Here is a 13,554-nt window from a genome sequence, read left to right on the forward strand (position 1 = left end):
GTTTCAGGAAAAATCAAAACTTAACTGGTTCTTTCAGACTGTTCCTGGTAAATCATACAGTTGTTAGTGTAGGCTATACATTGATAGCAACTGCTACCCAAATCCAAAATTCTGCTAGTTAAAAAAAAATTGATTATTTGCCTGGGGGAAAAAAGAAGGGGGAAAAAAAAGGGAAGAAAGAAAAAAAAAAGAAGAAAAAAAGAGTAAAACCAAAATATGAGAAAAAAACCCCTTCAAGCTTTAAAAGATCTCCACTCACGTTGATATCAAATTAATTTAAAAGCATGCATCATTCATCTGGGTACCAATGAATCAGAGTAATGCCTGGTCTGCAATATATATGCTTCTCCAAGAACAAAACAAATAAAGCTATAGTCTCCATTTCAAGACTTGACCGCTAGTCTCTACAGACCAGCCACAAAAGGAGAACATACAGCAGACTGATTCTGCCTTGTGTGAATAGCCTGAGTTGAGTTGCAGCCAGCCTTGCTAAGCAGTTAGATCTGGCAGATTATTCCTAAGTAACAATATGGCTAATTAGAAGAGAACAGGTCTGCAGCAAAAGGGTTTTTGCAGGTATAGCTGCACTGATGTTATGGTAAAGGAGCTCTGTTATTCTGGATGAAGTTTATAGGCCTTGTTCACCTTGAGGATTTTAGACTGAAAGACTGGAATAGCACAGAAATACCTTACCTGACAGCCTGCCTCAATCTTTATAACTTACTTCTGGAGTCTGATTTTGTTGAAATTGTTCCCTGAAGGGATATGGAGATGGACAGCGAATGCTGTGACACCGTGGAGAAAACCCCTGTGAAGCAACATCTAATTCCCTTCCATTTAGTGTAATTTTGAACCAGGGATGCTGATCATGCTGTGGTTTCAGGAGGAACCCCACTTGCTCTCTTTTTAGGAGCATTTAGTTTGTGGATTACCCATAAAATATGACAGGACCAGCAGGGTCTATGTGCTTGTAATTTGAGTTGTTACGGCACTGGGATGTGTTCGAGTCAGAGTTTTCCTGCTTGCTAAGGACTGACGATGTGCATTATTGATTTTGACAGGATGCTTTTGGAGCTGGAACAAAAAAACATCTACACAGCTTCAGTAAAGTGACAGGACCTCTTTCTCTTTTTTTTCAAAATGCAGAAAATGAATGCTGACTTTTGATGGCCTTCCACAGCTGATTTTTATCTTATCACTTTTAACCTACCTAAGCTTTTGTCTCCACTGAAATAATGGTATCACCTTGATTTTGTACTTTCACTTCTTACAATCAATATCTCCTCTGATTTTCCATTTCCTTTGCAAAAAATCCTACACTAGGAGGCCTACACTCCAGCAGACTTAGGGCTTAAGAAAACCCCACATCTTGGTTTTTAATGCTTAAAGTAAAGCTAAAAGCTGCCTGAGTTTGCCTTTTGTTTATATAGAACAAAATCCTGGCTCTGTTGGAGTAGCAAAGCTCCCTTTTACTTCTGTAAGGCCACTGTTTATCCTTAGACTATAAGCTTTCTTGAGCAAGAGCTAATTTTTGTTATAGGTTTATGTAGCACTTAGAATTGTGTTCCTGATGGGGTCCACTCATCATTGCACAAAACAATTTTAATAACAAATCTAGCACTAATGAAAAACCCTGGAGCGGGAATGGCTGCATTTCTTCACAGAGCTATTCTACTATGCTGCTGCTGGTCTTAAGGGGGTTTTATGCTTTAAAAGCTGCTACAGTATTTTTTTTTTTTTGGTATCTAGATGATGGGTTTCTGGAGATAATGCTTACAATCTTTCCAGGAGCCTAGATGCATTCTGCTATTGCTGTTATGCTGGGATTCAACAGAGTATTTTAATGAGACTGGACCAACCCCCAGGCTTGTTTGTTTACTGCATATACCTGGACTCACATGTCTTAACAGATTTTCTGGTGAGATTCTGATATGATTAGGTCTGTAATGCTTCATCCCTGACCATGCTGACATCCAGAATATTTTGGCTCATGAAAAATGCCTGTGTCTTTTTTTTTATAGATATTCAGGAAAAAGATTTCATCTCAAGTTAAAAACGGAATCATTTGGTACAAAATGAAGAGTTGAATGCTTCTTCCATTATTTAGGCTTTGGATATTTCAGAGCTCAGGCTCCAGCTGGCAGAATATAAAAGAGTGGGTTTTGTTTTGTTTTGTGGCACTGCAGATCCTAAGTTAGAGATGAGAGATTCTGGGTATGGGGAACAGAACTGGGCAAGCATTTGCAGAAAGCAGCAAGATCCACTTGGACCCAAATCCCATGTCTGATTATTTTCAGCACTTGAGCCACTAGGACATAACAGATGTTGGCCTGTTGGAAGCGGTGTGAGTAGTCAAATTTCTTCTGGGGGACTGACATTTGGGGATGTTAGCACAAAAAATCCTGACCAAACAGGTGGCACATGTCAGAAGTAATTTCTGTGGCATGACTAAAATGTCCAAATTTCAAGACTGGTTGGTGAGTTGGGAGCGCCAGGATGTTTTTTTTTCTGAGAAGACAGCCAAATTTAGGGGCTTGCCTACAAAATCAGCAGAATCACAAGGGACTGGTGCAGATCCAGAGGTTCCATTATTTTTATAGAAGTGCACTAGAAAGGACAGCCTAAATGTCCTGTGACACACGCAAACATTTTGCCTATTCAGCTGCAAGGGCTGTGTGTTTTCACTTGTTTGTCATAAAAAGCCACCAAAGATCCAAGCACTTGAATTTATGCAATAGCTATTTGAGTTTACTTTTTCACATCCAACGATTCAGTAGAAGGAAGAAATGCCTCAGACAGCCGTTCATAAGTAACCCTGATTACTGGCCTCCTAGGAGCTTGATGAAGTCCAGAAAATCCATCGCTGACTGATGCTTTCCCTGTGCAAAATCGGATTTTTGTATTTTGCTAATCCCCAGTTACAATCTGTGTCCTGCTCTTTGTGATCCACCCTGCAATCAGAATCCAGCTAGCCCAGATGTAACCCAGGACATTAATATAAAATCTTGATGTTGGAAAACAAGGATTTATTAGCCTAAATCTTATGATACAGTAGGGCTGGTGGCTACCGGGCAGAAACTTTAGGATCTGTCTGAAGAGTATCCTGTTTCCCTGGGCTGAGGAGTACAAGGAGCTTTCACAGGCAAAGCTGCAGACTGGAAGTAGCCTGGAGCTAACACGCTGGAGCACTCACTGCTGGGCTGGAGCCCTGAGGAGCAGGGAAAGCTTGTAGGAGATGCCCCAGTACATCCTCTGGATCTTTTTCCTGGCAACAATGAAGGCGAGAGGGGAGCTGCCGTTCATTGCAGAAAACAACGCGGCTATGATGGTAAACTGGTAAGGAAAAAGTCTTTGCTCTTTAATGGGAGGTAGCATACTCATCCCTTTTCTACAGGAGAGGCTGCTCTGACTCTGTCTATATGCTTCTCTTGGCTTTTGGTATCTTTGCTTTAGCAATAGTTTTGCATCTCCTAAAATGGGCAAGGGAGGGGGTGAAGCTCTGTAAGATGGAGATAGTGGTTGTGTTTAGTGGCTCCTCTGTGCTGCCTGAGGCAAACCTTCCCTCACCTGGGGTCTTTATTTGTCTTTATTTGCCGCATTTGGACAGTCTTAGCAGAAAGCTTTCATGTTTTGGTCTAGCTGACTTTGTGCAAGCGTCCTTGTGCCTGCTTCCATGTGTCCTCGGTTTCCTGCAGGTAGTAACAAGTTCCCAACTCAATCTATAGCTTATCTTCTACAATCCTGTCTTTGGCTGAGCCTTTAGAACACGACCGGACGACTCTGGTGCTTTGCCATCAGGAAAGGCTGCCAGCTGTGTTGCTGCACATAGCCCCCTTTTCCCTCCCCAAGCCCCCCACTGCCAGTGGTGGTGGAAATTCCCCTTCACATAAGGCTATTTTGTTTCCCCCCCAGAGCTGGAGGCCACTAATGCTCTCCAGACCAATGCATTGTGTAACCTGGTTAAGCTCCCATCAGGCTAAGCCCACGTGACCCCTGTCCTGGCCTCGACCCCCCCGGGAAGTCCCCCCGCCAATGTGCACCCAGGGCTGCCCTTGCGTGGGAGCCTTAAGAAGCAAGAGGGTATGGCTCACGTGGGTGCTCGGCCTGGGATTAAAGCTTCTTTGTCTCCCTAATGCTGCCACATCTGGCACCTCCACTTGCAGCCCGGGAGGAATGGGAATCCTCAGAGTTTACACCTCCTCTGTGGCCACGTGGTCCCCCAAACACGCTGCAGAGCCATGCCACAGACCCCCACCTACCCTCCACTCCCTCCCCCCCACGCCCCCCGATTTCATCAAGCAAATCATTTTAAAGCGATGATTGAAATGGATCAAATGCGTGGGTGGTGTTTACCTCGCGGGGTGGTTCCTCCCACAGGGAAATCAGCCAGCAATAGTGCTGGCAGCCTCAGCAAAGGCAGCTGCCAAGAAGCTGCAGGCAGCTTCTCCAGCACTCCTGCTTAATAGCAGGAGCTTGGATGCACCTTCAGCAACAGCCTCGTCTCGGCCCTAAGAGCTACTAAACAAGCCTTTCAATCTCTCAGTCCCTCTGCTAAGCATCCAGGAACTTGCACAAGATCTCCCCAGCACCCTGTGTTCCACTGGTGCTTCCCTAGCCTCCTTGGAAGATAACTGGAGCCTATGGATTTCCCCTCCCACTCCAGCTGTCAGCAACCACAGAATGAAAATTTCTCCATACCTGTGCTGGTACTGATGTTTTCGGTTCCTACAGTTTGTCCCATCAGGTGATACTGGTTAAGTCGTGAGCCATCTTCAGCCACCACCACAGATGTTGTGGTGCTATTAGTCCACACATAGATCACTTCAGAATTGGGATAAGCATCTGTCAACAAGGAGGGGAAAAGGTGGTGATGAGTAAAAAGCACTGTATAATATTATAGTGGATCATTAAATGATAAATGGTGGTGAGAGGGAAGAATAGAGGAGCAAGAGTGAACAGAGTAAAACAAATAAAGATGATATAATCATGTTCCCATATGCCCAGCTGAAAAAATATTAGGTTGAAGCCTTCTAATATAACAGATGTGTGGGATGGTTTCTCAAAGGCTGGAACAGTGGAAGGGTAAATATAATCCATCACAACCACTCAATTCAGGAAAAAGCAGCTCAGACCTATACTTACCTACCTGGCAGCACCTAAACCCCAGCAAGCTGCAAAAGGCATTTTGCTGACTGCCCCCTTAAAAAGACTCAAGGACCTTAAGTGCCTGGATAATGGGAACCCTGTGCCTCATCCCATCTCCAGGATAAAATAGTAAAGTGACACCGTGTGAAAGTGTAGGGTCTGGTGTGTGTACACTGACTTTGGGATACGTACACATGGATGATGAGGTAGGTCTTGCATGGAAACAATGGCTGTAGGTAAAGGAAGCTGGGATGTGTCTGTCTGCATCTGATTCTGAGAGGCAGAGACAGGATTCAGGATTGAGATTGGATGAAGGAGAGCCAGACTGGAGTGAGTTGTGCATATCATAGTGAAAGGGTGGTGGTGTGGAAATGCCTGCATATTTGGAGATGTAAATGTCATAGATTTCTCTCACATTCATTTGGAAGTCCTAGTAAAGAAAGGTGGTGGCAGCTCTGCTAAGTAACCCCTTTCTCTATAATGTTACTGTTATTTTTTAATGCCCTAACAGTTTGAGTAATTATGCCATTATCAGGGAATCTCAATTTTCTTTTAGATGGGTAATCAATACTGGGTTTGTTTTTTAAAGACTTCTCTGCAGATAGTCTCAAAAATGCAGGAGCTGACTATACATTTAAATATATTTTATTTAAGTAACTCAAAAACTTTTTAGAACAACTCAGTCATTGAAAGCTTTCTGGTAACATTACTGCAGGCTTGCTGCAGTAGGGGAGACAAGGCTTACTCTCCAAATAGGAGATGAAAAGTAGATACAGCTGGAAGCAGTCTGAAGCCAAATACTGGTATCTCAAACTCAGTGCTCAACTTGTAAGTTCATGGTACAGAATGTTTTCCTCTTGGAAAACTTGCATCCTAGTTCTATGCAGTCAGTGCAGGAGGCAACACTGGATGGCTTTCCAGACAAGGACTTGCAAGTCAAGGGCAAAAGGTTAACCTGAAGGATCGTGTATACTGACCTCATCAGACTACAAGTTTTATTTGCTGGAGCTAATGGGCTGTCTTGGAAAGCTGCAGCTCATGGAGGATGTAAAAAATTTCACAGCTCACAGGTCAATGTGAGCTTCTAGAGGCACTGAAGTGGTCTTTGGATACATGCAACTGGGAATGTCAAGCAGAAAATAGGAAGCAATCCCAGTCCAGTTTAAGAGCACCTGTATGCAGCACAATGAGCTGCAGAGTACTTGGATGCTGCAGCAGGTAGCAGGGAAGAGAGCAGCACCTTTTTTTCACTGTTATTAATCTTCCTGTGGCATCTGTGGGAAGTGCTGCCAAAAGCAGGACATTAGGCTAGCCACACATTTGGTCAGACTGTTTATGGCTATTCATATATTGGTGTCCACACCACTGAAGATATGGAAATAATAGGACAGAGAGGGAGAGTGAGTTCAAAAGAGGGTCACAAGTATCTTCAGGGATGGGAAAACAAGTCATGATTTGAAGATTAAAGAGCTCAGTTGATTTAGCTCACTGACAAGAAGCTGAGATGTTGCTCAAGAAGTGGGTATAGATACTTGCAGAGAGAGATACAAACCCAGGGTCGTTTTTTTATACTACTGACAAAAGGAAAAGAAAAAAAACAGGGACTGAAAAATTATTTCAGGCAGATTCAGATGAAGAATACGATGCAGTGAATAACCTTCTGAGAAGAAAATAATAGACTCCTGTCACTAGAAAGATAAGGATGGGAGGAGAGCTTTTTTTCACTTATATACAATTTTTGCTGCTGTATGACTGGAACTGATCCCAGGTTTGGAAGCTGAAGATTTACAAATCCTCCATCCCTTGTTAGCCATGTATCTATGTAAGGGCTGCCCACACACCTTCCATGTGCTTGTATTTGTAGCTGTGCAGTAGAATTACTGTAATTATATCTCATGATCCGCTTTGAAAGGCTAAGGAGGAGTGTCTTCCCTGTTTCAAAATATTTGCATCACAAAAAAAAAGAAGAAATTTCACCTTCCTTTGGAGTTGAGATGCTTTCTCATCTCAGAGATGATTACAAGTTCACAACATGTTGTAAACAATTCCAAAGCCAGATCTGCAGAGGGCAAGTAGAAGGAGATGGGTCTGTTTAAAAGGGTGTTTCAGAAAGCCCTCCTTTTTAAATGCTTAGCTGGCGAGTGTTGCTCATGTGCTGATGTCCCTGCTGATTGGTGGATCTGTGTAGGCAGAGTTGGGATTGTCAGAGAATTTACCTAGATTATTTTCTGTGGGGGGAAAAAAAAAAGCAAGCAAACATTTGGCTTCTTGCTGAGAGAATCCAGATGTATCTCACCATAGCAGTTCCCTATTACTGCAAGGATCCCAGGCACTGGGATAATTGAGTTTGTCCTGCTGTCATCCAACAATACACAATAATTCAGTCCAACTAGACACTTCCCAGTGGGAGCACTGTAACCAAATTCTATTGAAACTGCAGCCATACAGGAACACAAGCATCTAAGGCTTAACAACTATTTAGATGCTTTGGTTCTCTGCTCTGCCTACCCTTGGGAGCTCTAAAATAAATCATTGGCAATTCTTCAAATCGCAGCCTTTAGTGAGTACTTAAAACACATGCACCACTACAGGGTTGGAGGCTCCTACTCTGGAGAAGCTCACTATCTCCTCCAGTGAAAAAAAATCTGTAATTCATAGGGAGACCAAAAGGTGCCAAAACTCCACACAGGTTATGTCCAAGCAGTACTTCCTGAGGTTGCTTTCTTTCAAAACCATGTCAGGGAAAGGAGGCTGCCTGTCCAAGGCTGGTGGATCAGAGTACCCAGGAGGACAAAAGCAGAGCTTGAGGCAAGTCACTGCCTGGGAAGAGGACTTCAGTTTGCAGGTTCTCTTTCACAGGAAAACATCTTTTATGACCCTGCTTGACAGAGAACTGCACAACTGCTTGGCCAAAAGTAGAGCATCTATGGGAGAAGGAAGAATAGCTCAGGTAGAAGATGTTCTTGTGCAGGAGCAGGATGGTTATAGCTGGAGCTTTAAGAGCATAACACGTGTCCCTCAGGGCCCAACCCAAACCAGTGCAACCCGCAGTGATTTCCTCCCCTCTACCCATCCAGAAAAAGCCTGTCACATTAGGAATAGGATGAATTTAGCCCAGTCTAGAGATACTCTTTTGTGATGATCACCTATATGATCCTCATCTGTCTTCCATGCAAATGTGAGAAAACACAGTCTGTGTTTTAAAAAGCTGAAAGACAAGATTTTGGCTTAGTGCCTCCTCTCCTCACTATAGACCGGGTTCTGAGTGTCTAAGCCTCCTTGGGAGAAAGAGAATGAAGAAAATGTCAAAAAATAAATGTGAATGTAAAAAGATGCAGCCACCCCCTCAGTCATATGCACCCTTGAGAGAAACTTACAGCTTTGAGGAAAAAGCCACCCCATGCACCTTGGTGTGGCAGATGAATGACTGAACATTTCTTTTCTCTTCATCTAGATAAAGCTCCAGGTAGATAAACCTGTGTATTTGTGTCACACAATTGTCTTTCTGCTGCAAATCTTCTGCCATGTCTTCCCAGAAACCTCAAACTCCAATTATCCCAAACTTGACTACCAAAAGCTCCAGCTTTGATGCTGATAACCCATGCAGTATAATTAGGCACAGCCATATTGAAAGCTGAAAGTGTGGGAGTAGTTTAGAATAATCTTATTTTGCTACTGCAATAGAGCAGGTGCTAACAGAGATGGTATTATTCACTGTCATACAAAACTGTGTCAAACCCCTTTTCCACTCAAGCTTACAGTAGGTTTCTGACCAGCCATGCTTGCTGAAAGCCTGAAGAACTTCAGCTCACGCTTTCTAGAATTACTGATGATAAGAGAACATGGCCCTCATCTCCTCCACATGGCACACAGAGTGGGGACAAAGTGTTTCCCAAAGGGCAACAGAAAAATATAGTAGAGACTTCGTGTCAGTGAGTTGGGAGAATCCTGCTGTGTGCTGTAAAAGCAAATTCAAATTCAAATTCAAACCGCTGGAAATCCAAGTGAGACTGCTTTGTATTTATCCTACTTTAAGCAAGTGGACTCATTCTCTTCTTATGAATCCAAATAATTAACTTAGTGTTCTTCATGATCATTTTTCTGGATTTCCAGAGAAAGTAGGGAAGCCATGTAAATTATTTTGCTTTCTCTTCTAAGCTCACTCTTTCAAAAAGGAAAAAAAAAAAGGGGGGGAAAGGTAGCAATTGAGCTGAACAGCTAGAATTACAGAGAAGTATAATGTTATTGAAAGTGAGAAAGTGACAACAGACATTTATTTCCAGTGGACATTTGATAAATGGCTGCAGGCTTATCACCTACCAGAATGATGAAGTAATTTCTTCTCATATCTCTATATTGATGAGCAGATCCATTTTTCTACATTGTGCCCAACACATGCCGACCAATATAAAAACAAATAGAGATCTCCCATGCCCTTCTCCCACCCTCTTTCTGCTTTTGTATGGCTGTTGAGCCATGTGACCATATGACATGGTCTTTCTTACGCAAATGAACAGAGGGCAGGGGAGAAGCCACAGCCAAGGGAGCAAATACACTAAGACAAAGTCTGACAAAGCAAGGCATCCGGTTGGTAAGGACCTGGAAGATCCCTGCCATTTGCCTCAGTACAGAAGGGTAACCTGTTTTCATCTGTGAATGAAACAGTGTGAGCAGTACAGCCCCTTCATGTACCTTTGAAAAGCAGTGCATAAGCACAGATCCTTTTCCTGTCACAGACCCCACACAGGGCAGTGGTGACACCTATGACTACTGACAAGATACTCTCGTGCCTTTCTTTCCCCTCCACATTGAAATAAATTCAAGGGGGAAAGGAGACAAGGGGCAGTGTTTCTGGTCTTAAGTCAAGTAAACCTAAACGGTGATGTGTGAGCTCAACCTTTTGAGCTTCCTACTCAAACGTATGAAAAGTATGCATCTGTACATATCCCAAAGTCAGTGCACAAACACACACATGTACTGACTTTTTGATTGACCTTTCTTTTTTTTTGTCCCAGAATTATGCTACTCAGAGGCTAAATGAACTTAGAGATACAACAGAAAGATGACCTCTGACTTGCTTGTTATTTTATTCATTGCAATTGTGTAGTTAACATTCTTAGCTTTTATCATCATGTTATTTTAGTACATGCCATAGGATCATCAGACTGCCTAATCTTGGGTGTGTTGCTAATTTCCATTAAAGCCTGTTGATTGCAAAAGATGTACATAAATTGTCAGCTTTTTTAGAAGCTCTAATTATAACCTGAATATGCATACAAATATCTATCTTCCATCTTATCTATCATTAATGTATTTGACTCAGAAGCTGTCAGGCAGCTCAATGGAGATCCAGACTTACAACATCTCAATGATGTCTGCAGTCAGTAAACAGTGCTGCTACTAAGCCATCATATACCAGCTTGAATTCTAAGAGTTAGGCTGGATTTCTTGTGATTTATGCACTTGCAATTTAAGTACTAAGACAAATGTATTAATGTATTCATTGAGTAAGAACATAAAATGAAGACTTCTCCATAGTGTGATAAATTCTACCATTCTTGTGAGTGTTTGAGGGTGATGGAAATTGCTTTAGTGACCTGAAATAATCAGAATTACCCCTGCTCATTTAAACTGGCACCAGCTTACAGCATATGGACAAACAGCATGCACGATTTTAAGTATGTACCACAGACAAGGAGTATAACATGGATAAATAGAGAGGATTACAAATGTGCATAACACAGAATCACATAATGGTTGAAGCTGGAGGGCACCTCTGGCAATCATCCAGACCCACTCTCTGCTCAAGCAGAGACACTGAAAGCAAGTTTTGCAGGACCATGTCCAGTCAGGTTTTATCTGTCTCCATGAAGGGAGATTTCATGACCTCTCTAGCCAGCCTGTTCCAGTGCTCAGTCACCCTCATAGTAAAAACATGGGATTTTGTGTTCAGATGAAATCTAATGTTTTCTAACTTACGCTCAATGTCCCTTGTTCTGTCACTGTGTAACACTGAGCAGAGCCTGGCTCCCTTTTCTTCACTCCCTCCCACCAGGTGTTTATACAGATGGATTACATCCCCGAGACTCCTGTTCTCTAGGCTGAACATTCTCTCCTAATAGGAGAGATGCTCTGATCCTTAAATGATTTTTTTGGTCCTGCATCAAATTCATCTCACAAAGTCCTTATTTTACTTGCACTGTGGAGCTGGGACACAGGGCTCCATATGTGTGCAGAAGCGAAATGCTCGGAATGAAACTTCTTTTGAATGGCACAGTATCATCTAGATGCAAAAACAGAGGACACCCAAGGAGGAAATCATTGATGGATTTGGAACAATTGTATGAAAACTGATGGCAAAAGATGATACCACTGGTTGTGAAGAAAATTCAGTCTTACTTAAATGATTATTTCTGTCATTCCCAAATTTAAAATACAAAGTACAGCTTGATGACATAGGCAGTATTTTACATGTTTTTTTTTCCAATACAGAGTTTTATTTGATCTTGTTGCCACATTCCAGAGAGAGAATAGGATGCTCTAAAAATGTGCCAGACAGATCTCAAGAGATTTCATTACTAAGCAACGCTAATACACTATACTGATCATTACTAAAAAAGTAAAGCTGTAATTTAGATCAAAATGACTATGTTTCAGAATGCAATTTATAAGTCACCTCAGGAAAAGGTGAGAATCAAAATGTCTATGGCTTGGAAGGGAAATGGAAGTGTACCCACAAGGCAGTGACACATATAAAACTGAAGATGCTCATGAAATTCATTTTGAGACACAGTTTTGTAAAAGCAGTTTTCTTCAGCTTTTCAATGCTAGAGACAAATGGAAGGCCCTGCTTAATTTTAGAAGTTCCAGTTGACAGGGAGAAAATTCTAAACATGACCCAAGTCAGAGCTCAAAAATAGAAATCAAAAGGAAAAAAAAAAAAAAAACAAATCCTTTATGATTTTGCCTGAAAGCAACATTTATGATCTTGAAGGTGTGATTCATGATTAGCATAGGCAAGGCTGCTGGATGCTTTAATACAATAAATAGACTATTTGCAAACTGGTACAGTAAATCACAGTCATACCAATGATGAATGTGACATGAATACTCATGAACAGTTGTGCTGATAATTCAGTTAGACACAGTATCTTCACAGGAAGCTATTGCACCGTTAAAGAAAAGCCCTGAGATAGGAGCTGCCGAGTAATAAATCCAGAATGTCCCTTAAGGACAGTTGTGGAGACAGCATGGCAATTTGAGTGATACTCCTTAAAGGTGTGTATGCAGGCACTATCACTGACGACAGCATCAGCTCTTCCCTGCCCCATCCCTCTTGCACCAGTGGCCATAGGGAAGCAATCAGAGTGGTGCATCAATTCCTCAAACACTGAGACTGGCTGTGACTGACTCCTCGCTGTGAAATCTGACAATACGAAAACCTGGATTAAAAACAGGTGCATTGTATGCTGCGTGATAGTAGGTCCTCAGGGTCCTTAGAAAAGGAGCAAACAGGGGGGGAAAAAAGTTTTCTTATGGGGCAGCTCACAGCACCTCAAATGGCAACAGAGAAGTGTAGACAAGCAAGCTGTACCACCTATTGTTGTGGGATGCCTGCCGTGAGCTGTCCGAAAGGGGCAGCTAAATAGGGTCTGCTGTAAGGGCTGTTACTCATCCAGGTTCTGCAATGTATCAAGCAGCACCAGGTCACCTTCCCAAAGAGTCTGCTCTCATCTGAGAGCTGACTTTAGGGGGAAGGTGATGCCTTTATTCTTTCACCTCTTCCCATTTCTTTTCATTTCAATCAGTATTTATAACACAACTTCTTCCTTTATTTTCAGATTTAGTAGTAGCTGTCTCGATCTGGAACTAATCTGAGAATGCATTTTACGCTATATTTAATAGTGGCTACACAATTGTTTTTCCTATGGAAGAGGTCAAAACCTGGTATTTCAGCCTTTGATGTGGTCTTTTTGTCTGTTACGGACAGTATAAATATCCACTGTGAAAGGACTAAAGCAACAGAGCAGTGTGATGTGCTGGGATGACATTTAAAAATTCAAAATATCCTGTGCCCTTCCTGACCCTATGCAAGTCTTTGTAGGACAGACATGTGGGAATTCCAAATCAGTCAGCCAGTTGGAGGTCTCTACCTAACATTTAATGAACTTTGAATTTGCCATCACAATATTAGCCAGCTATATAAACTGCTTCATTAGAAAAGAAACCAGCATGGTCATTAAGAAAGAGTTAATTTACTTTTTGCAAATCAAACAAAAGTTTGTGCATAATGCCTTACTCTCTATGCAATCTTGATTGCGGTGCTCTGCAAGCCGTTGCTTAACAAAGCAAGGCCAACACGGTCAGCTCTCCAGTGTGACTGCATTTGCCTTCCAGAAATGCACAGCG

The 13,554-nt window shown here is 42.2% G+C and overlaps 1 protein-coding gene across 6 annotated transcripts in view; it reads right to left on the minus strand.

Moving 5' to 3' along the window:
* GABRA5 (gamma-aminobutyric acid type A receptor subunit alpha5) overlaps positions 1-13,554 on the minus strand; it is a 58,780-nt gene that overhangs the window by 5,710 nt on the left and 39,516 nt on the right. For all 6 annotated transcript variants that reach the window (XM_064143517.1, XM_064143520.1, XM_064143522.1 and 3 more), the window contains one exon: positions 4,699-4,842. In XM_064143517.1, the coding sequence (XP_063999587.1) occupies positions 4,699-4,842 (144 nt within the window). The remainder of the gene's footprint in view (positions 1-4,698; positions 4,843-13,554) is intronic.

Source organism: Pogoniulus pusillus, chromosome 5 (genome assembly GCF_015220805.1).
Source record: "Pogoniulus pusillus isolate bPogPus1 chromosome 5, bPogPus1.pri, whole genome shotgun sequence".
Classification (NCBI taxonomy): domain Eukaryota; kingdom Metazoa; phylum Chordata; class Aves; order Piciformes; family Lybiidae; genus Pogoniulus; species Pogoniulus pusillus.